This window comes from Gracilinanus agilis, chromosome 4, assembly GCF_016433145.1.
Source record: "Gracilinanus agilis isolate LMUSP501 chromosome 4, AgileGrace, whole genome shotgun sequence".
Taxonomy (NCBI): Eukaryota; Metazoa; Chordata; class Mammalia; order Didelphimorphia; family Didelphidae; genus Gracilinanus; species Gracilinanus agilis.
In genome coordinates this window covers 179231649-179255865 of record NC_058133.1, presented here as the reverse complement: position 1 = coordinate 179255865, position 24217 = coordinate 179231649, and the positions used below count along the sequence as shown (strand labels likewise).

The 24217-nt window shown below is 39.8% G+C and overlaps 1 protein-coding gene across 1 annotated transcript; it reads left to right on the top strand.

Annotated features, from left to right (window-relative positions):
• On the top strand, window positions 1–20300 carry AKAP1 (A-kinase anchoring protein 1). The gene is made up of 11 exons (XM_044675070.1): window positions 1–1034; window positions 1494–2399; window positions 5230–5363; window positions 6596–6722; window positions 7553–7680; window positions 12704–12881; window positions 14810–14960; window positions 16780–16847; window positions 17931–18004; window positions 19086–19148; window positions 19797–20300. The coding sequence occupies exons 1-11, from the start codon at window positions 17–19 to the stop codon at window positions 19869–19871; spliced, it is 2922 nt and encodes a 973-aa protein (XP_044531005.1). The 5' UTR covers window positions 1–16; the 3' UTR covers window positions 19872–20300.
• The last annotated feature ends 3917 nt before the right edge of the window (window positions 20301–24217 follow it).

Here is a 24217-nt window from a genome sequence, read left to right as displayed (position 1 = left end):
CTGCTGAATCTCCAGGATGGCCATACAGTTCCGTGCAATCTTCCCCTTAGCCTTGCCTGGAGTGTTGGCACTCGTCGGCTGGTGGTGGTTTTTCTCTCGAAAAAAAGAGCATGTCAGCAGTCGTGACAGGCAGGCAGTGGCCACAGCCAAAGATCTTAGGACAGACACCCCAATTGAGGAATCTCTCTTGAGGGAAGAAGTCCGCTACACCAGAGTAGTGCCTTTACCATCAGATGGTTCACGACCTCCGGAAAAAGAGATAGTAACTATGGGTAAATCTTCTGTGGAACTTGTAACTAAACCATCACAGGCATATCCAGTTCCAAGAAAATCAGATTCTACTAGCACCTTCCCCGTCATCACAGACCCAAAGCTCCAACTGGGTATACGCAAGGAAGATGGAAAATTGGAAAAAGCAGCATCTCAACAGGAAACAAGGTCTATTACCAAAGAACCTTCACTTCCACCCCTGAAGGATGCTGTGTTCCCCCATGAAGCAATAGAACTACAAAAACAGGAGTCCCTGTTCAGTCTGACACCTGGGAAAGGCTGGCCAGACCATTTGGAGGCCCCCTCTGAGCAGCATGGTCCTTTGGAGAAGATAAAGGAGACAAGTGGAATAGAAGGAACGGGCGATGCAGCCCCAGGAGAGAACATGTCTGAAGAAGGTGGCTTGCCCCATGATTTTGGTTCTGAATCCAGGAACAGAGTTCCTAGCCAGGATGCCGTATTGGAGGAAGAAAAAGGGAAGGAGAGTAGATCTCGGTTAGTCAGGACAGTGCAGAAGGAAGAATACCTGGGGAAAGTATTGAATAGCTTTATAGAATCAAGTCAAGCAGAATTGTCACAGGAAGAAGAGGCATTGGCTCATCAGGTCAGAGGTAACAGATCTGGAGAAGGTTTCCTAGATGGGGACCACCTTGCAGGGGAGCTAAAGAAAGGAAGCCTTCTAGAAATCAGAGAGGAGAAAGGAAGCCTTCTAGAAATCAGAGAGGAGAAAGGAAGCCTTCTAGAAATCAAAGAGGAGAAAGGAAGTCCTCTAGAAATCAGAGAGGAGAAAGGAAGTCCTCTAGAAATCAGAGAGGAGAAAGGAAGTCCTCTAGAAATCAGAGAGGAGAAAGGAAGTCCTCTAGAAATCAGAGAGGAGAAAGGAAGTCCTCTAGAAATCAGAGAGGAGAAAGGAAGTCCTCTAGAAATCAGAGAGGAGAAAGGAAGTCCTCTAGAAATCAGAGAGGAGAAAGGAAGTCCTCTAGAAATCAGAGAGGAGAAAGGAAGTCCTCTAGAAATCAGAGAGGAGAAAGGAAGTCCTCTAGAAATCAGAGAGGAGAAAGGAAGTCCTCTAGAAATCAGAGAGGAGAAAGGAAGTCCTCTAGAAATCAGAGAGGAGAAAGGAAGTCCTCTAGAAATCAGAGAGGAGAAGGGAAGCCCTCTAGAAATCAGAGAGGAGAAGGGAAGCCCTGTAGAAATCAGAGAGGAGAAAGGAAGCCTTCCAGAAACCAGAGAGGAGAAAGGAAGCCCTCCAGAAACCAGAGAGGAGAAAGGAAGCCCTCCAGAAACCAGAGAGGAGAAAGGAAGCCCTCCAGAAATCAGAGAGGAGAAAGGAAGCCCTCCAGAAATCAGAGAGGAGAAAGGAAGCCTTCTAGAAATCAGAGAGGATATTGAGCAGGCAGCCATGCAGATAATTTCCAAAGTGATCTTGGCAGCAAAGGAAGAAATGCTAGGGAAAACAGTGGGTAGCCTCAAGCAGCACAACTGTCAACCCTCAGCTATTTGGGTTGAAGACTCGGTGGAAGAGAGCTTTGTCCTAGCCAACCAGAAACCTGTCTTGGGGCAGAACATAATAGATCCTAGTAGAGCTGTGATTGAGCCACCAAAGGCAGCAAGAGAGATAGTAGAACTGGAAGCAGCTGGCCTACAGGAGGAGGAGAAAAAGGAGGAGGAGGAGGAGGAGGAGGAGGAGAACCTCGCTCATGAGCAAATCTCCTATGTGAGTTGTCTGAAGAACAGCCTCATGTCCAGGGCTGCCCTTGATGGCAAGCCAAAGAATTCCGCCCATCGTTTCTCCTTGGCAGCATGTCCACCCCAGGCTGTCCACCACAGTGAGTCATTTGAGGAGGCCAACATCAGGGTAGAGGATACCAGCTGTGTCACCTGCATGTCAGAGGACAGCCAGAGGGCACAGTCAGTATCCTCTTCTGGTCACAGTTCAGATTCTGCAGGCACTTCTGGGCTAGAAGAGTCTTCCATGGAGCCCAACCTAAGCCCCAGCAACAATCCACTTACTCCTCCGCTGCTGGAAAGGACTGTGTCCTATAGCAATGGAGTGTTGAAAGGGGAGTCCTCTGACTTGGGGACAGAGGATAGATGGACCACAGAGACAGAGGCTGATCAGTCTGGAGGTAGGAATGTTTTAAAGTCACATAGAGTAAAAAAGTGGAGTGGGTTGTCCTTTATTCTTGCACTTGCTTCTCAACAAAACTATTTTTTAAGGTCCTATTTTTTAAAAAGATCTACAACTTGAGTTTCATGGACTGTGCCTTTTAAAATTCCGTCTTCCAACTCTTAGGACCCTAGAGACTTTCTAATACTGTATCCTTAGCTTTGGGCTATGTGTAATCAAGGTATATGTTAGAGCTCTTAGGTGACTTGGTTGGGTTAAATGGATGAAACTTTTACTCAAATAGTGTTGGATATGTTCCTTTTGTGGAGGACATCCTCTGAAAATCAGGCTTATTACTGAAAGCCAAAAGCAGATGGTAGGTCTATTTTTATGGTCTGTAAAGGAAAATCCTTGCTTTTTGGAAATTAAATAAAGAGAAAAAGCTTTTTTTTTTTTTTTTTTTTTTTTTTAAATTTAAAAAATGGTTGATTTCTTGAATGCTTTCTTTACTTGAACTTGTGGCCATTTCTTGGTAGCCATAAGATTTGGAGGTTTTCTAGACTAGTTCCTGTAGCAATTTATTTATGGAAACCTGGTGGGGATTTCTAACTAGCAGCCAACTAGTTCTAGGTTGTGACTGGGCCACTGTAATTTCGCCCCAAAGGAGGCTTCCTATGATTATAAAAACTGTCTGTTGCCCCTCCAGCTTCTCAAAAACAGACCCAAGCATATGGAATGTTTGAATGGCTAACTCCTTGATCCATATACTTGGTTGACAACTCCTAGAAGGTGTCAGATCTTCTTGTGGAATGACACAGTGATCAAAACCCTTATTTTAACAGGCCCACGTGTATCCTCCACATGATATAAAATGGTTCTAGAAGTGTAGGTTATGGCTTTGATCATGCTCCAATATTGATGTGCAATAAATAACTTCTCTTTGAGATAAACCTTGGATTTTTTTTTTAACCTCAGACTATTATCATAGGCCTTTGCTTATTCCTATTCACTTTAACTTTAGATGTAAAACTCTTCCTTAATCCTGAGTTGGAAGGGATTTCATAAACTACATAATTTATCCTGTATCTGAACCATATTCTAGTCTGCCACATCCCCAACCAAGGGATTATCCCTTTTTGGTCTTCGACTCCAAGGAAGTTCTTTCTTGCTTTGGACAATTTTAATTCCTTCCTTCTTGAAAGTAGGAGGCATTCTCTTTAAAGGCTTGAATTGCTGGCCTGAAGTTAAAGGGTGGCTTGTGCCTAGAATGATGGTGGTTCCAGAATGGAACCATTCTGAGTCTTTTTTACTCCCTTAGAGGGGAGGACTCTGCTAGAGACCTGTTGCCCATTTTATAGTCAAGAAATCTGAAGAGGCAGTGATTGTTTGGTGTTAGACTAGAAAACAGATCTAAGAGCAGGGTCATATTTATATTTGAGTTAGACTCCTCACCCCCACCCCCCATACCCAGTATTCAATCTGTGCAATGTTCCTAGAGGTGTTCTTTTGTACATGAATGATGAGCCTGATTTCCTCCTCTGTAGTCTGCCTTCCTGGCTATATGGAGATGTATACTGTCCTTTAAAATTACAGTAGGGTGCTTGAGGTTAGATATGTGTAGAGTACGTGATAGAGAGGTTACTGGTCTGGCAACTTCTAAGAACAGGGACATTTTCTGCCTTCTTTTGGAAGGGACACAAAATGGTAGTCTTTATTTCTCAAATTCTTTATCCTTGGAATTATGTAGGACATAACTCAAGGAAAATTTGAGGGCAAAAAAAATCCAGTGACGATTTGGGTCACCTTTTAGCTAGGAACAATGTAAAAAGCTGGGTTTTATGGGAGTGGATTTTTTTTTTTTCCTTAAAGCTAGCTTGCTCAGCACCTCAAATTGGTAGGACCTAATTATAGAAACATTGTAGTAGAAAATAATCCCAGGACTTGTAGTTAGGATCTTCTGTTGGAATTCTGTTACCTCATCTGTTATTTAGTATTTATGGGAGCAGGTGAATCATTTTGCTTCTTAGCTTGAGTTTTGTCCTCTCAAAAATGAGAGGTTGGACCAGATGATCTCTAAGGCCCCTTCTAGAAAGTTTAATACCTACTTCAGGGGGATTTTAGATAGGATAAGCATGACTTCAGAAGAACGTATAGAATATAAACCAAAAACAAAATTGGCCTCTCTCCTTCTTCTTGTTTCTGGTAGGGAAAAAGGCCTCTAATCAGGAAGGGGGGACTCAAGAATCCAGAACCTTCAGGAAAAGCTTTCCTGAGAAGATGGAAGTAGCCTCTGTACCCAGGCTCTAAGTGCCCGAGAGTTAGGTGATCTCCCCTTCTTAGAGTGGTTGGGTTGGGGAAAGGTGGTGAAACCATTGACAAAGACCTATTTAATGGGTTGGTTAAGTGAGACCCAAATAACTCGAGAGAAATTGGTTCTTCTGTCCCTAAGAGTTTATTGTGATGGGCCCTGACTAAACCAACTGAAATTCAGCTAGGGAACCCCTCCCCCACCCCTGCCCTACCTCTAAGTGAGATATCTGAATTTTTCGTTTTAATTTCAACATTTCTGAACTAAAGCCTCCGGGGTTGGATGTGCTCCTAATAATAATGCAAGTAAAACTGTGGGTGGCAGACTAAAATTAGATCTATCTACACCCCCATTCCTATCTCCACTTAGACACTTAGGTTTATTATAGACCTTCTAGACTGAAATGGCATTCACTACTTAAAGAGTTGTGTTGGGGCTAGGAGATGGGTGGGGCTTGGTACCTTCTTGGAAGATGGTATTACTTGCTCTATGTGTGTTTGGTGTCTTTTTGTGTAATGTACAAACTTCTTCCCCCTTGCAGGTTCAGATGTGAACAGCATGGATTCTGTGGACAGTGGCTGTGGCCTTAGGAAGACAGAAAGTCACTCAAGCTCCCAGGCAGGCACTGAGAGCAACAAGGTTGAGCTCACAATATGGGAGATAGAAGTGCCAAAGGTAAGGATAAACCTTAAAGCTGCCTATTTTGGAAATTGGAAGGGACTGACTAGAAAAATAGGGATAGATAACTGATTTCTCCTGGTTGTCTTTGAGTATTTTGTAGAGAGGAGAAGAATATTTAGTTGAGTCCCAAGCCATCTTAGAAACACTTGGGTGTTAGGAGAATGATGCTTCTGTAATGACTTTAAGCCCTTATAAGACTGAGTTATTAAAAAACCTCTTCCTTTAACCCCTCACAAGGTGACCTATCTCCCCATGGTCTTTTCTTATTTAGAGAATCTGATTTGTTTGAGGTGGGGAGTACAGTGATCCAACTTGGAGTCATTATAGCTAAGCTTCAGTGCTATTAAAAACAAGCAGGAAGAAGAGAGAATGGTCTATGAATCGGCCTCTGAATTAGAAGGAGCCACATTTAACATGACATTTAAATGAAATAACACTTTTAGGGTTCTTTGACTGCCCAGAATGCCTGCAGTACCTTATGTACCTAGTAGGAACCCACATAGTTGAATAACTGTATAATGGGACCAAAAGATTGTATTTCCCAGTTTTTATTTCCCCCATCGGTGTATTTTCTTCCTTAGTCTGAGTCTCTTATTCAGACTTCTGTCTCTGAGAACTGTCCTCTCAACACATAGGCTAAATTTGAAGAGACCTGGAGGAGAAATGAGATTGGTTTGGTGTTGGGGGCCAAAGTCCTAGTTTTAAGTTATACACTTTCAGGAATGATTGGGGTTTTGCTTCTTTAGAGTTTGTGTTGTATTCCTAACTTCAGTGCCCAGATTTGCAAACAGAGACAAATGTGTTGAAGGCTTCAGGCTGCTTGGAATTGGTGACAGTTGCCTGAGGGTATTAGACAACTACTTCTTGGATTTTTATTTTCCATTTGAGCTCCTAGTTTCTTCTAATTATGAGAAACAAATGGCCATAGTAATTTAACTTGGAAGGGTGGTTGTGCGATCCCTGTGTAGTTGCAGTTGGTAACTTGTGACTTTTTATTTTTTTTCCTCCTCACATAACTGAGAATAAATGGGGGAAGATGTTTCTCTGAATTTTTCCCCTTAATATCTCTTTACTTTTTCCAAAAGTTGGCCTTTTACCTCTGAAGCTATCTTCCTGGACTGCTTTATGTAAAATAAGATATAGGCTTTTACTTTGTCTTAAACAATGGGAAATAGATGTTTTGATGTGGAATTAGCTTACCATCTATCCTTCTACCTTTCTTGAAGCACTTGGTTGGCCGGCTAATTGGCAAACAGGGACGATATGTGAGTTTCCTGAAACAAACGTCTGGTGCCAAGATCTATATTTCAACACTACCTTATACCCAGAATTTTCAGATCTGCCATATAGAAGGTCAGTAGGATGCTTTTGCTCTACGTCCTGGTTTCTCTTCCAAAATGCAACCAAGGCTTTGCATGTGTCCTAAGCATAATTTTATGGTTTGTCTTAGTGCTTGCAAATCAAGTCATCAGATCCTGAAGGACCTTGTAAGGTAGGTGGTCAGGGCAGGTGGTGTCCCTGGAGGAAGACAGTTATTCTCTCCATCTCCACCTCCCCTAAAATCATTTTCATCCTGTAAATCTGGGGAAAAAAGGCTTAGAAGTTAAAGAGTCTGGGATTGCACTACTACTAATTAAAAGATTAAGTATTATTTTGCCATGCTGCCTATGAATTTACATAGCATCAAAATATGAATAAATTTTTTGATTTTTTTTTTCCAACAAAAGGAAGCTTCAGAGTCATTTCCCTTTCTAGTTTCTTATTAATGCTTTTCTTCCCAGAACCTTATTTTCATGGATATTTCTATTTAAATTCTCAACTCTATGGTATGTGAAATTCCCTTGCATTTCTGAAATATCCATATGGCTATCTCCTGAGAAGATCAAACCACTAGCAAAATTGTTGGCCATTGTATGAAAAGTTACTTGGTTCTGAGAAGAAAAGGCCTTTGAATTAGTTTTTGCTTTTAATAAGAATGCCTTTGAAATACTTCTTGAGCCCTTTTCTTTAAAGGCTTCTCAGTTTTCTATTTCATTGAAGAAATAAATTCTTGATATTCAAGTATAACAAACACCAAACCATAGGAAAAAAATAAGTCTGTAGTCTCCTACTCTATCTGTCAAGAGTTTTTCCTTTGTTTCTTGATGGATATTTTCCTCTCTTTCCCTTTTCCCTCCATTCAGGATCTCAGCATCATGTAGACAAAGCACTTAGTTTGATTGGTAAGAAGTTCAAGGAGTTGAACCTGACCAATATTTACGCTCCTCCACTTCCTTCGCTGACTCTGCCTTCTCTTCCAATGACTTCCTGGGTAAGTTCCCTACAGATAATGGGTAGGAAGCTTTGGGGGATTAATGCAGTCCCTTTCCTTTTAACTACCTTTCCCCCAAGCTGTGTGCCCTCAATTCCAAGACAAATTCTAAACTCATGCACCATTTTGAAAGGTGTCTACAATCAGGGAATGGCAGGAGATGAGTGTGTGCATCTTCCTGTTAGTTTCTTAATGGGTAGTGAAGCCACTTGTATCCTTACTGGAGGGACTGGAAAAGAGTCTGGGGACAGAAGTTCAGGAGATGGACTTACAGTAGCTTAAAATAATGAACATTTGAGCTTTTTTGTGTCTGCGTGTGACCCAAAGGAGGTCCCTATTTTTGTTTGCGTAAACATAATATTTTATCAAAAATGATAAAAGGAATTAAATTAGCTTTATGGAGTGAGCCTTTTTAAACCATACTGGTAAGCCTAACTGGTAAGCCTAGCATGGATCTGACAGCCTGATGATGTCTCTTCCCAAGAATGAATGGGACCTTGCTTAGCATTTTTCTTTGTTACCAGGGAGAGTTCACTTCCAAGGGAGCAAGAGTTAAAAGCAAAATGAAATAAAACCTTCAAAACTGAACTGTGAAATGTCACTAGACCATAAGTCGCCACCCATATAAATAATATACATTGTCTCTGGTTATCATTATGCTTTTTAAAAAACTCCTTACTGAGTATCAGTTCCAAGGTAGAAGAACAGAAAGGGCTAGGCAGTTGGGGCAGGTTTACCCAGCTAGGAAGGGTCTTGGGGCTAAATTTGAACCCACTACCTCCCTGCCTCTAGGCTTGGCTCTCTCTTCACTTAGCCTTTTAGCTGCCCTTCATTATATTTTCTTTGACTGGTCTTTTTCAGCCAGGGATATATAGGCAATAAAATATATTACTTTTCTTTTCCTTTTCTTTTTTTCTTTTCTTTTTTAAACTTGACCCCAGGTGGTATTAAGGATGTGACACATTTTTGGTAAGAGGAAGAGGTATCCATTTTTTTTCCTAACACACGTGTGAGGAGAAGTAGATATTCTCTCAGTTTCTCTATCCTGAGTAGCCTTTGGGTGATTCTCATCTGGCACCTGTTATAATGAGTGCCCAGTCTCTACCTCTTGGAACTACTCAGTATTATCTGTTGGCACACTAGAATCAAATTCCCAGAATGTACTTTAGATATACTCCCATACAAACAGACCAGCTATGCCTAATCTCACTGTTAATAGGCTTTCAGGACTTTGGACATGTGAGATTTAATTAGCTTTGGCCCACAGATGAGACTTGCTGCTCAATGAAAACTATCTTCATGGGTTTTGATTTTGATGAGGAGATATTTCAGTTAATGGTCATTCCACAGATCCATTCTTACAGCTACTTAAGCCAAGTGCTTGGCCAGGCTGATTGTTTCTTTGTGAATGTCCTAACACTCCCAGGCCCCTAATCCCCCCATTGGAAGATATTTTGCATGCATTTTGAGACATTACAAGTGAAAGAGAATATTTCATAAATCTAAATAAAAATATATTTTCATAGGAATACTCATTCAGGTTCATTGTTAAGGGGGCAGTGGAGGGGAATTTATTTGTTAAATGAATATTAAAAACCTACTATTCATAAGAAATTGGTAGATATTAGGAAGGATGCTTTGATGTGTAATTCCGTCTGATGTTTAGGACACTGTTAGGACCTGGGAATGTACAGAATCTCAGATAAGACTTGGATCCGCCATCCTTTTTAGAACAGTATCCTACCTTCTTTTAATGGAGACCTTGATTTGGTACTGATCCTGTTCTTAATAAATTGGTCTTCCATGTTCTCATCTGTTGGTACTTGGAGAGGGGGAGTATTTTTCCAGAGCCTTGGAAGATGTCCCTGAACAATTATCTTTGGGGAGGGGTCAGAGTACCTGCATGGAGAGCTGGTATTATATTTCTACTCCCAGTGCTCTGGTAAAAGTGGAATTAGAAATAAGTCTCTTAGGGAAGAGAGAGGACATTGGTAGGAGGAAGGGGTCGGGAGGTGGGACAAGACTCACAGAATTTATGCTTGGTGTTCTGAACTATTTTATAACTATGTGTGAAAGAATAATTATGGCCTCAATACTTGGAAAAGGACCTTATTAGCCTATGGAAATATATAGCCTGCAGGTGCAAAATTTTTAGAATTAAATCTCTTGGGGGATAGGGAGGTGATCTGGCAGCTGGCAGCATTGGTCAAATTCCAAAATAATATTCCTTCATCTACTATTTATTTGTATTTATTTATTTTTTTTACTTCCCCCCCTCCCAATTACATGTAGAAATAGTTTTTTACCATTGTTTTCTTACATTTTGTGATTCAGATTCTCTCTCCCTCCTTCACCCTCCTATCCCCACCAAGGCAACAAACGTTCGGTTATGGGTTATGTCAGTAATTTAATGCAGTGCATAGTTCCATAGTTCTTTATTCCCCATACCACAGTAGAGGACACATCAAACATACAATAAGCTCATGAAGGAAATGAAGTGAAAGATGGCATGCTTTGATCTATAATCAGTCTAACAGTTCCTTTCTTTGGCCTTGGATAGCATTTTTTTTTTCATGAGTCCCTTGGGGTTATCTTGCAGCTTTGTTTTGCTAATAATAGTTTAGTCCTTCACAGTTGATCATCATACGATATTTCTGTGGCTGTATATACTGTTCATCTGGTTCTGCTCACTTTATATCGGTTCATATAAATCTTTCCAGGTTTTTTTTTAACTCATCCTGTTGGTCATTTCTTATGGTGCAAGAATATTCCATTTTTAAGGGTAAAAAATGTTTTGACTAAATTTTTGAGTTAAAAAGAATTATTGTGGTCGCCATTTATAAAAATTAAATTATGAGTATGTTAGTAGCTTTACTACAGCAGGGTAGAGATAGTAAAGAGGGAAATGTAGGAAGAAGGTAGAAAATATTGCCTAGCTAAATACCCTATAATTGCCAATCTGAAGAAATCCAGCTCAACTCTGGCAAAGGCTCCCTCAGGTCCCAATCTTCAACCAGGAGTCACTGTAGGTAGTCTCTTCAGCAAGAGTCTTACCAGGGCAGAATCAATCTTCAACACAGAAGTCCAACACAGAAGACTCTTCAAGGCAGAGACACCAACGCAGAAGTCCTCCCTCAGCAAGAATCACCAAGGGCAGTAGAAGTCAATCAGAATGCCCTTTTCTCCATATCACTTCCTGTCTTTCTGGTTTCTTCTTCCTTTCACTGTGGGCTGGTCTGTCACATCTCAGGAACCAATCAAAGTCTCTCAATTTGCCTAGCACTGGGTGGGTGGGGGGAGGTGGGGACAGTGCTTATGGTATTTTATAGGAGTAACTGTTATGACTAAGTAAGTGTGAACTCTCTTCTTTAGTGACTTACTAAGTGTTATTTATGTAGGGGGGTACTTCAAGTTCCTGCTTGATTAACTTAAAAATAGAGAAAGGGAATAAAAAATTCCCTTTCACACATTACAGCCATACACTTCAGCTTGTTCAGCCATTCTGCCATTGATGGACAATCTCCTTAATTCTAATTCTTTTCCACCACAAAAAAAAATCTATTAAAAATATTTTTCTTTGTTTGTTTTTTAAGCCCTTACCTTCTGTCTTAGAAGCAACACATTGTATTGGTTCCAAGGCAGAAGAGTGGTAAAGGCTAAGCTATGGGGGTAAAGTGATTTGTCCAGGGTCACACAGATCTGATCTGAGACCAGATGTGAACCCAGAACCTCTTGCCTCTAGGCCTGGCTTTCAATCTACTGAGCCACCTAGTTGCCCTAAAAATATTTTTGTGCAAGTAGGATCTTTCCCCTTTTTTTCTGATTTCTTTGAGATATAAACCCAGTAGTGTTATTGCTGGGTCTAAAGGTACTTCATCTGCTGTTAATAACTATCTTTTAGGAAGTAGTTGCCCAACTTCCTGGTTTCTCCTCTTCTAGATTTTAGTAAAGAAAAGGGTGGGGGGTTGCAAAGCAAGGTAAAGTTTGGGAATAAGAGAAGGGGCCCAGAAGGAATTTAAAGAAGAATAGAGCCTGGGGTCCTAGTCCTCATGTAGGATACCCCCAAACTAAAGATTTAACTGCTTAAAATTGCACTAAGACATTTGCAACATCCTGCATGGGGTTGATTCTCATTCTAACCCATTTTCTTCTGGATCCCTGATTTCATACTTTTGTTAGTTAAAGTGCTGGGTTTTTGAACCACAGAAGAATACTGTGTGTGCTATTAGGGGCTCCCCAGATCCTAGTCCTTTGACATTTTCTCTGAGGCCAGATTAGAGGTCTTAAAATGTAACATCTCTTCCCCCTTCTTGGGGAAAGGCAGCAATGAACTTGTTGTGCACTAATGAGAATGCCTAGCGATGTCTTGCTACTGTGGCAGGGTTGGAGTGTTGACTCTGCTTTCTTGATTAGAACTGTTTAACAAAAATATTATCTCTAGGGAAATAAGACATTAAATCCTTTTTTTTTTTTTTGAAGGATTGGGGAAATGTGGACCTTTTGTAAGAGAAATTGAATCCATTTCCCTTGTGCTTATGGTACCTAAACCATTGAAATGACTTATAAAAACTTAGTCCTGACTGCCAGAGAAAGAACTGGTGGAATCTCAATGCAAATCAAAGCATATCATTTTTCACTTTGTTTTCTTCAGGAATTTTTTTTTCTTAGTGATGTGTTTTTATAACATGATGAATATGGAAGTGTGGAAAGTATTACATGATAGTACATGTGTAGCCTATATCATTGTTTTCCACAGGAAGGGAGAACTCAAAATGCGAGAAAAGAAAATGTTAAAAATTGTTTCTACGTGTAATTGGGGAAAAAATATTCTATCTTAAAAAAAGACAAACAACTTGGACCTGGGACAAACTGACTTGAAAACTCAATGTCCATAGAAATGGGTTGTTGACCCTCTGGTCTGACTCCCCATCTGTAATACTGCTGTGCCTCAATGAGTAAATGCTAGAGGTCTGGAACACTTGAGTTCTCTATTCTATTACTACTTTTCTCCTTCTCTTGGCAGCTCATGCTCCCCGATGGTGTCACTGTGGAAGTGATTGTGGTCAATCAGGTGAATGCTGGCCACATGTTTGTGCAGCAGCATACGCACCCCACTTTCCATGCGCTCCGCAGTTTGGACCAGCAGATGTACCTTTGCTACTCTCAGCCAGGGATCCCCACCTTACCTACACCAGTAGAAGGCAAGTACTTGCTGAGGATATTCTCAGATGGTGAGGAATTAGGTGGCTGAGACCCAGAGAGGAAGGAGAAGAAAGAGAAGCAATATCCTAAATGCCTCTTGAAAATGGGAAATATCTGTCTATATGTAGTCAAGGGAGGAATTCTTATTGGTGGTAGAATTGATAACTGAGCTAGTCTGGCTTTTTTTCTGTAGAGACAGCCAGGCATAGTGGATAGAGAGCTGGATTTAGTGTCAGCAAGATCCTGGGTTTTATGCCCCACATCTGACCCTTGCTAGCTTTGTGCCACTGTGGCCCTTTGTGTGCCCCTCAGGTCTCTCCCTGAAACTTTTCTGTTAAGTCATTAAAAGTTATTAATTTGCATCAGTGGAGGGGGTTCCCACATTGGGAGTCCCTGTGCTGATCAATTAGAAGGTCATTCACATATTCTGCCCTGAATGTCTATAATAGGAGAGGATTTCTAGGTAGAATGATAAACACTTCAGCTCTGCTTTGACATGAGTTGAAATCAAGTAATTGTCTTAAGCGTTCTTCCTGAAGTCTTCTCCAAACTCTAGGCTCAAAGGGTGGCAGCCTCTGGTAGCTAATGGCTTGGATAGTGGCCATAGTCTTCTTTGGAGAAGACCTTCCCTTTCCTTGCAAGGTCACAGGTCCCTCAGAGGTGGGAGGGTAGGCTAGGACTTGTTGGGAAACATCATGATCAAGCAGAGTGCTAGGTTTGGAATTCAGGTCAGGGCTGTTGGGTTTAGATGTTTTATCATCCAGACTTTTTCTTAGGGATGTTTGGCTTGTTTGCTGTATAGCCCTAGGGAGAGATAATACACTAGTTGTCTTGTAGTTTCGAAAACCTGGCAAGGAATGCCAAAGGGGATATTGGTTGATTTTGGGAGCTGCTGGTACCCCCTGGGGAAAAGGACCCGGTATAGCAAGAGGTGACTATCAGCATAGTGTAAGCTATTTCAGTGTTGTTACAACTACTTTCTAGTGAGGCTAATCAGCTATAGACAGATTACTTAGTGCTGTCCCTTAATTCAATTCTCTTTCAGGGAGTCTAGCAGTGTTTCCCTGCAGTCTTTTAAAAAAAAAAATTATAACTTGTTTTTCCAGTTAGCAAATTTATATTTTCTCTTCTTTCCACTCCCTCCCCATTCAACTACTGAGGGGGAATAAACCCCACTTATGGCAAGTACACAGTCCAGAAAAACAAATTCCTGTGTTAAGTCTTAAATTGTCTCATTTAATGCCCAGTCACCTCCGTGACTAGAAAGAGGGGGTTGGTGGTACTTCATCTTTGATCCTTGGATTGCAATTTGCATTAATCAGATATAGTCTTTTAAAATGGTTTTTCTCTTTGATGTTAATGCCATTGTATAATTATTCCCTTATTTCTTCTCACTTCACACATTTCAGAGAGGCCTTCCCAATTTCTTATGAAAAAATCCCTTTCATCATTTCTTCTGGTAATACTCTTATATTCATATATCATCATTTGTCCACAATAGGTGACCAACCCCTAGTTTCCAGGTTTTTTTATACTAAGAATTGCTATAAATATTTTTGTACTTATGGATCCCTTTCCTCCTCTTTTGATCTCTTTAGTATATGAACCTAACTGTATCTGGGTCAAAGGCTATGCATAGTTTGGTAACCTTCCAGGCACCGTCCCAAATTGCTTTCCAGAATGACTGGACCAATTCACAGCTCCACTAGTGGTCCATTAGTGTGTGTATTTTCCAGAAGCCACTCTCAACATTTTGTCATTCTCCTCTTCTGTCATCTCTGCCATTTTGATGGGTGTGAGGTAGACCCTCAATTGCTTTAATTTGCATTTTAAGATGTTGTTGATAGCTTGGATTTCTTCCTTTGAAAATAGCCTTTTCTGTCTATTGATCTTTTCCCTTTATTCGTTCTGCTCATTTGCTCTACAGTAGCCGTAATCTGTGCTGCCCCTGGGGTGGATGGAGCCTGGTGGCGGGCCCAAGTTGTTGCTTACTACAAAGAGAGTGATGAAGTTGAGATTCGTTATGTGGACTACGGTGGATATAAAAGAGTGAAAACTGAAATACTTCGGCAAATCAGGTCAGGTTTTGTCACCTCAAGCTGCTTCTGACTGGGTTCTGAGTCATGTTGGCAGAGCCATAAGTTTTGTTGAATTCCCCAGGCTAATGATCTTCCACAGCATCCTTTATCTAGTTAATTCTAAGTTACTTAACTTTAAAAAAAAATCATGAGTGTTTAGTTTGATTAGTGTGTAGTAATAATTAGATTAATGTAGATTAAAGGAGATTGGTGTATTTCAAGAGCTTGTGATTTTTAAGTACAGATTCATTGTTTAACTGCTTTCAATTTCAGTGTTTTATGGAGTTTTTCAGTTAATCCTTGTTATAAAGTTTACCTCATTTGCTTTCGGAGATATTTCTGCCATATTCTCTGTTGTCTTCCCGCTTATAAAAGATTGTGAGTTCATATAAGTGAGCTCATATACATATCTATATATACATAAGCACATACACATTTACAGAGGCATATGCATATGTGTATCTGTAGAGGTATGTGTACATATATACATATGCCTTTTTGTCTGTGTATATATGCTTCTGTATATGTGTGTGTATGTGTATAGAACACAATATAAGCCACAAAGCTGTGCTTAAGTTAGAGAATTTTACTGTGGTGCCTTTGTAATATTGCTTAGCATGGGCTGTGTGCTAAAAGTAATAAATCCTCTTCTTTTCCCTCCTCCTTTCTGTTCATAACTATTGTGAATACAGCCAAATCCTAATCAGTACAAAAAGAAATTGCCTGAAGTAGTCATATGTATTGGAATTTGTACTATTTAAAATTATAATTATGTAAAATATGGTCATTGGTTTCAGCCTAATGGAGATGTGCAGTGCAAATTTAAATAATGTGACCCCTTCAGGATATTTCATTATTCTCACTAATTGGGATCTAGCTGTAAAGTTAAACACACTATTTTGAATCCTTGGTTCTTTGCTGTTTAAGATTCTCTCCTATCCATTATCATGAGAATATCAATTGGAGGGTTTGGGGAGGGATGAGTCCAGACCTATGATTTTATTAGTCTAGAGAATCCTTGGTAGAGAAACTCCTTCTGCTGATACAGATTAGCCACTGGACTATAACTTGTAGTTCTATTGTGACTTGGGGTATGGAGAGGTGAAATAATACCTTCATGATCTTACACAGTATTGCCTTAGAGGCAAGATTAGAACCAGGCCTTCTGACTAAAGGCCAATTCTCTATTCTCTTAGCCATGATGCCTCTCATGGATAATCAATAGTTGACTTAAATTTTTTTTTTTTTTCAAATTCACTTGGATCATTATTAAGTGTTCTCTCCCTCCTCCAATTATTATCTTGGATCTACTTCTTTGTTGACATCATATATTTCTCCCTTCCAGTAGAAGGGAAGCTTCTTGAAGGCAGGTCATATTTTTCATTTTTGTCTTTGTGTGCCCAGTGTCAAATATGTTATGGTACTGTTTGCACATAGTAGATATTTAATGTTTATTCATTTGAAATGACTCTCATCTTAAGGGAATACTACCCAATGGGTTTCTTCTTGAAGAAAGAATTCTGCCATGGACATTCTGTGAAGAGAAGTAGACAGGATGCTCCCATTTTAGTTAACTTCCACACAAGTCCTGGTTTGTCAGACTGCAAATTTATTGCCACAGGCCTACTGCTCTACTTAGGGATAATGGGGTATTAGCCGAGGCAAGTGCCCTGTTTTCTTGCTTAGAGCTAGGTTGGTCCACTTTTCCAGGGCTCAGCAGTGGAAGAATCTAGACATATGGCAGAAGGCAACACAGTAGCATATTTTAAAAGTCAAGCTTTTTAGATTCTAGCAACAAGTTTCTATCTCCTTTCTATAGGTCTGATTTTGTTACACTGCCATTCCAAGGAGCAGAAGTCTTACTGGATAATGTGGCACCTCTGTCAGGTAAAGATTGTTTAATCTCCCCCCCCCTCCCCTTATATTTGTTTCCAAGTCTCAGATATAAAAGACTTTTTCTCTAGAAAGAGCTGAAAACAGCTTCATTCATTCTGGGTACAGGGCACCCCTTCAATTCTTCCCATATTTCTGACTTTAGCCTCTCCCCAACTTCCCAACAACAGACATACCTGAGACAACTGAACAATAACACTAGAGTTGTAAAGACACTGAAAGTGTTTAGTTGAGCAGTTTCAATAGCAGGGAAATAGGAAAATCAGATTCCAAGGGATTGAGATGTAAGTCAGTGGTGAGGAAGCATACAGATATTAAGTATAGCGCCAACTCTTTTAAGAAGTTAGGATATTTGTAGCAGCTAAGTAGCACAGTGGATAGCTTGGAGTTGGGAGGACCTTGGTTCAAATCTGACTTTAGATATTCCTAGCTGTTTGACCCTGGGCAAGTCATTAATCCCAAATGCTTAGCCCTTGCTACTTTTCTGTCTTAGAAGACTAAAACAGAAGATAAAAGTGGGGGGGAAATTGAGTATTTAAAGAGAGAGAAGAGTTGGGATGACTAGAGAATTTGGAGATGCTTTTTTTTTTTTTACGGACTAATAGAACCCAAGCATATTATATACCTAATAGAAAAATACCAGTGTAGAAGAAAGGCTTGAAAATCAAACCTGTGTGGCCCCATCTGACACAGAAGGAGACAAGAAGATAAGTGAAGGCTGTGGTTTTGTCTAGGGGCAAGTGGAAGGTGGTATTCATATTAAATATTTTGGACCTGGGCAAACTAGTGGTTGAAGTTGTCCTAATATGCCCTGAATATTGAACTATAAAAAAAAGGAGAATAGATTCTATAGGGATTGTGATGGAGGGTTCAAAGGGATTGATTTTCTATTGTTTTTCATAAAGAATTAAATCCTACCCAGAGAATTTTCTTCAATACAAGACTAGGGTTCTATTGCCAGGAGCCCAGAACAGGGAACTGAACCTCAGTATCCTTGCTTTCTTTAAATGAGATTTTAATTCTGGATCTTTCTTCCCTTCATCTCTTCACCCCTCTATCCCTTTACTCTTTCCAAAGATGAGGATCATTTTTCACCAGAAGCTGATGCGGCCGTAAGTGAAATGACCAGAGGTACACCACTGCTTGCTCAGGTATGAATAATAAAATCTTAGAAGGGGATGTGGTGGCCATTTACCTGTGTCTGAATAAGATTCCCCTTTAGAACATTCCCATTGAGTAGTCATCCACCTTGAATTGAAGGTTATCAATGAGAAGGAACTTGCTATCTCCATAGGATTCCCATTTCATTTTAAAGACCCCTCTAATTGTTAGGAAGTTTCTCCTTAGATTAGTCCTAAATCTCTCCCTTTGTAATTGCCACCCATTATTCCTCGATTGGCCTTTTATGGTATAGCTCTTCCATTTGGCAATTCTTCAGCTGTTTTGAAGTCAGCTGTTCAATTTTCTTTTCTTCCATTTCCCTTCTCCCTCTCCAAGTCTTTTCTTTAGATGGATCCTCCCCAGTGCTTCCATCTAATTATCTTATGGCATGATTGTGAGAACCCTCCCATCTTGGCCATTGCAGATACTGCCAAGTTTAAGTTTGTTAGTGTTACCTCCTAAAATGTGATATCTGAAATTGAACAAATCATATAACGATTATTTATCTGGGACAGAGTTTAAGGATCATCTCCCTAATCCTGAATATTATGTCTCATTGTAGCCTGTTAAGCAGTAAAAATGCAGCAATGTTAGCTTTTGGGACGCCTGTATGATTCCTGAAGGAATTCACTCACTACCATGTACCCCAGATGAAATGCTATCTAACCAGCCTCTCTCATCTTGTACTTGAATAATTTCTTTTTAAACCCAAGTGGATGAGGAAGATTCTTTTATCGCTTTTCATCTCATTGAATTTGACCCAGTGATCTGGCCTGTCAAGAGTTTTTTGATCCTGATTCATTCTATTTATCTTCTCAACACTGTGTCCTTATGCAGATTTGATGAGCATACCATCAGTGACTGTCCAACTTATTGGTAGAAATATTAAACAGCACAGGGCAGGCAGAGATGCCCTGGGCATTCTACTAGAGTGCAACCTACTGATTAATGTCCTTGTTTGGGGGTTTAGGGAGATTTGCCCATACTCGAGTCATTGCATCAGGTTGGACTGTCAGTCCTTCAAGATTACAGTGAGTGGCTGACTTAATCTTATGTCTCTCTTATCTCCAGGTTACCAATTATAATTCTACTGGCCTGCCTCTTATACAGCTATGGAGTATGATTGGGGAAGAGGTAATAATGGCTTTTGGCTTTTTCTTACTGAAGTACTTTGCCAATAGTAATAGCACCAGAAATGTTGTTTTTTTTTTTTTTAAGGAGAATTCAGAAGACCAGTTTTTCAGTTCTTGGTATAGACTTGGCTGGTCTTTGTTTTCTTATCCTTTTGTATTAATGAGCTAAAGTTTAGTAAGTGTAATTTTCCCCCCTTTCTGGAAAGCATGTTGAGATTTAAAAAAAAAAATTTTTTTTTTTCAATTAAAAAAAAATATGTTCTCATCTCTTTCTCTACTTGCCAAATTGAAAAACAGAAGGCAAGAAAGAGGAAAAACAAAATACTCGTAACAAATCTGCCTACTAGAGAAAAACAAATTTCCATATTGGCTATTTCCAAAAATATATGGCTCATTCTGCACTCCTGAGTCTATCTCCTTTCTGTTCTTTTGGGATGTTTTTTCAGATACTGCTTTAAAATTTAAGAGTGAGAGAGAGATAACACCTTGAACACCCATTTTGGTGTATATAGCAAGAATGGCTTCATTCAAAATATATTTTGCATTCCCATTTCCTTATGTCACAGGTGTGACTTTTTGAACAACATCAGTATCTTTTCATCTGAAGCTTATTGTGGCTGTTACCTTCAACAAACTTTCTCTTTTCCAGGCGGTGTCTATAAACCGAACGTTGGTGGAAAGAGGACTTGCCCAGTGGATAGACAGCTACTACACAAGCCTTTGATACCCCCCCAGGCAGCCACTTCCTGAATCCTTTTTTGCACTGTATTAGAATTGGGCTTGGCACTCATGGGAAAGACTTGTTTCACATCAGAATACAAACTGTTGTCCTCCCCCAGTAATAGTCATTTTTTAGGCCATATTGTGGTCACTTTAAGGAAATATAACCTCATCTCTATGGAAAGCAGGGATATTTTTTAAAGCCACAAGGCCATAGATTTACAACTCCCTAATGTGGTTTCAAACTGAAAAAAAAAAATTAAAAACACCCCACAAAATAGGGAAGGATCTTTAATGAAATAAAAATACTTTCTCCTTCACTTCTTTCCCTCCCTCCCAAAAGAGTTGTGGCTATTCCTGTTTTGTGAGTATAATAGCGTTTTAAGCAGATCTATGTTGCCCACTCAAGAAAGAGTTTTACTTTTAAAGTCTGTTGTTTCTAAGCTCCCAAAATCTGTGTTGACAAGTCTAGTGTTAATGTGACCAGCCTGCTTATTTAAAAAAAAAAATAGACTTTATGGTACTTTACCCATGTACACACCCGCCTTGAAGACTTCGTTTGTTAATCACTAGGAAACCAAACTTCGCAGAAGTTAGGTATAGGACAACAGTCACAGTTTTGGCCTCTGGAAATTTTCCCCCCTGGTGGGGTCAGGAAGGTGGATAAAGGAGAGGACCTGTCAGACTGCCAAGCCTAATTGTAATTTGTAACCATTTTCTATTTGTGCAAAGTCTGTAAATATATAAAGAAAGAAAAATCACTGTAATATTTTGTACAAGAAACACTGGAGAAGAAAGGGAACTTGGCTTTTTTTCTGCCCTTGATATCCTCGAGTAGGTAGAAACCATTCACTGTGCATAGTCCTTCCCGCTCTTATTCCCAGAACCTCTTGAGAAGATGCTCTTTTCCCTAATACCCATAGGATGGTATAATCAGGATTACTGGATGGTATGGATTGAGAATTTTTGCTTGCTTATTCTTCTGGTGTACAGATCTGTAAAAAGTAGCCAAATGGAATTAGTATTGCATTGGAGTGACTTTTTGATTAATTCTTTGCTCTTTTTAGACTGGCAAAAGAATTGTGCAATTTAAAATTGTTAAAGTAATTTAAGCTAACTTAAAACTTATATAAAAAAAAAAGCCATGAATTGTATAATTTTGAGCCTATTTTTCTTGAGTGTGTAATTGCTGCCTTGGGGGTTGGGGGATGGTGGTGATAGGGGTTGGATGGGAAGCTTATGCACAAAGGTTTTGTCATCTATCCCATCAGCCCTTGGTTCCAAGATGTGTGCTGTTTGGTTTGCCTGGCTTTTCCCATAGAAAATGAGTATGGTGTCATTTGTCCTTGGTCTTCTTTTGGGTAATGATGATAGTGTTGATGCCAGAAAGGGCTCAGTTTGGAACAGTGCTATTAACCTTTTTGGAAACCATCTGAATTAAAGTTCTATTTATTTTTCTAATAGATATACTTTTAAACTCTCCCATGACCATGGGACAGCCTATTTTATCTTGTGATATAGCTCCAAATAACCACTCCTGCAAGGGACTCTTTGGAAAGCCTGAAACTATGACATAACCAGAGAAAGTAGTGCCCTATAGTAAAGAAAGATTAAGGTGCTTTAAAAAATGATTAACACAAAATCCTTCCCATTATTCATTAGAGAAGATAGGGAACCTCCCATTTTCTTTAAAGAGCAATAGGAGTTCTGTGAACAACTCTTAATCATTTGACTGTTAGCCCACATAAATAGAAGGATATGACATTTTGGACATAGCCTAAATATCCATTATCCATTGTCTCTTCTTCCTAAAGGTAATAGAAGTTCAGTTTCATTTACATTCCTCTTCAGTGGTGTTTATATTGAAATGCTTGTGTTTTATAGGAGTTTATGATTTTAAAAATTAAACAAAGAAAAGAAGCCCATAACAACCTATCTGGTTTCCTATATGTAGGCAACCCTGGCAGTAATTCCCTGTGCTCAGCCTATCAAAACAGAAACCAAAGTAATCTGAGAGCAACCCTCCTGGTTGATACCTAGACAGGCAGGAAGGAACTTGATGAATGAGGACCCTAGCAATGAACTAAAATGTTATATAATCCGTTTTCTTTTCATTTTGAAGCAGATCTTTTTGAAAATAAGATTTCAGGGGCTTCGCTTAATCTAAGGATGACCCCAAATCCTTAACCGAGTCTTTGGTTATATAGTCTGTAGATCCTTTGGTTTATCAGGAGTCCTACTGGGCTCTCTTGAAATGAGTAATTGCAGTCTTGATGAAGTGTATTGCAGTCACTCTACCTTAAACTTAGGGCAATGAATGGTCAGTCTCCCAAAGGAGTATCTTGTGTTCCCCATGTGGGGTCTGTAAGTTCTATAGAAATTTAGTTTCTATAAGAAATCCCTGAACTGAGACTGGTTGTTTATAGCTGACCATTCCTTTTTGTGATTAGTCTTAAGTTCTTGTTCCTGGCCTCTAGTGTCTTAGGGACAGATGTTCATCCTTGACTGTCCTGAAGCGAGAGGACATTGGACAAAATGAAGTCCCATCCAGAATAAAGTAGTTTCTCTTCTGTTTCACAGCTGAGTTGTTGCACAGGTTCCCTGTGGGGGCAGGAGATATGCCTGGAGCACCAGGTTTCTACCCTGCTGGACATTACCCTGAAGGCTGGTCTCAGTACAGTGTGTCCTCAAAGCCTTAGTGCAATTTTAAGCTAGACTTTCGGGCCACTGCTATAGACAATTGGCTTCTGTTTTGATAGACTTGAGTTATAGGGTCTAGCCATGAGACTAAGAGCAAGCCAAACAGGTTGTTGATTGGTTCTTATTTAAGAAATTTTCTTAAATTATAAACTTAAACATTAACAAATGTGAGTATTTCAGTATATGAAGAACAGAAAAAGAATATGAAACATTGGATTTCTGTTAAAGTAATATATTTAAGTATAAAATTTTACCCAGGACCAAAAAAATTACCCTGCCTCTTTATTGTTCTCTCTTCTGTATAATTTAAAAAAAATTTTTTTTTTAAACCCTTGTACTTCGGTGTATTGTCTCATAGGTGGAAGATTGGTAAGGGTGGGCAATGGGGGTCAAGTGACTTGCCCAGGGTCACACAGTTGGGAAGTGGCTGAGGCCGGGTTTGAACCTAGGACCTCCTGTCTTCTGTATAATTTTAAAAGATATTTCATTGACTTTATCCCTCCTGCCTCTTTTCTCCCTTTTCCCTCCTTCCACCCCTTTGAAAATTGCAAAAATTTTTTAATGAAACAAACAAGACTCCCATTTTTTAGATAGCCGGTCTCTTATTGGTGTCTATGTTTGGCAATGAATCATGAAGCACTACAGTCTCTGAAGAACTGAACATTTTTCAGAGGGCAGTGGAAGAAGCATATGGCAGATGTGAGCAGAATGCAAGAAGAATCAGAGTGTAAAGAGTGTCATCAAAGAAATGCATGATGAGGATGAGACCATTTGACCAGGTATTATTACAAGTGAGGGAAAACCAAATACCAGTCTGTGTTTGCCTCATTGATATTCTTACATCAAGAGAAATCACACAGGGCCCTCAGCATATTGGATGGACTCTTTTGTAATGAGTTTGTGGGAGGGCATGAACCAGAGTTGCACATGAGCTGATCTATTTGTGTTGTCATGTTTCCTTAGTGGGTATGAGCCAGATCAGGTCATAGATGTGTGTGTATGTATATATATACACTATTACACTATTCAGTTGTTCAGTCCTATAGTAGTTAAAAAGGGGTGTTAGCCAATTGTAATAATTACAGTGAAAATTATGAAGCTGTTAGTAGATTTAACAATTTACTTTAATTGAAATAGAGAGATAATAAAATGAGGGAACTGTAGGAAGGAGGTAGAGAATTGCCTAGCCTACCGCCCTAGATAGAATCTGCTCTGATGAAATCCAGCTCACTACGGAGACAAAAAGTCTAATCTCCAGTCAGAAGAGCACAGGAGTCTCTTCAGCAAGAGTCTCCAGAGTAAGCATCTTCTTTCAGGCCAAGTGACCAATGCAGGAATCCAAATTCAAGTCCGAGAGTCCCTTCAGCAATGGCTACCAGTGCAAGAGAGCTCCTTCAGCAAGAGAGTACTCCTTCAGCCAAAGAGACCCTGAGCAGTGTCTGGGTCCCCACTTATATGCAGTATTCTCCACCCATTGGCTCACCCATGTCACACCTCAGGAACCAATCATAGTTCCTCAATTTGTCTGGCACTGCTCAGTGGGGGCAGTGCCTGTGGGATCAATTTCCCATCTGAGGGTATGAACTTTCTTTCTTTGTACTTGCAATCAATGATAAAGGATCTTCAAGTTCCTGACTAAGTTAAAAGGGA

Excerpts from the sequence above, each read along its gene's own strand:
- AKAP1 (XM_044675070.1), top strand. The coding sequence starts at position 17 with ATGGCCATACAGTTCCGTGCAATCTTCCCCTTAGCCTTGCCTGGAGTG. Across the intron at positions 1,035-1,493 it reads AATCAAAGAGGAGAAAGGAA|AAACCAGAGAGGAGAAAGGA; the intron begins GTCCTCTAGAAA and ends GAAGCCTTCCAG. Across the intron at positions 6,723-7,552 it reads TCAGATCTGCCATATAGAAG|GATCTCAGCATCATGTAGAC; the intron begins GTCAGTAGGATG and ends CCCTCCATTCAG.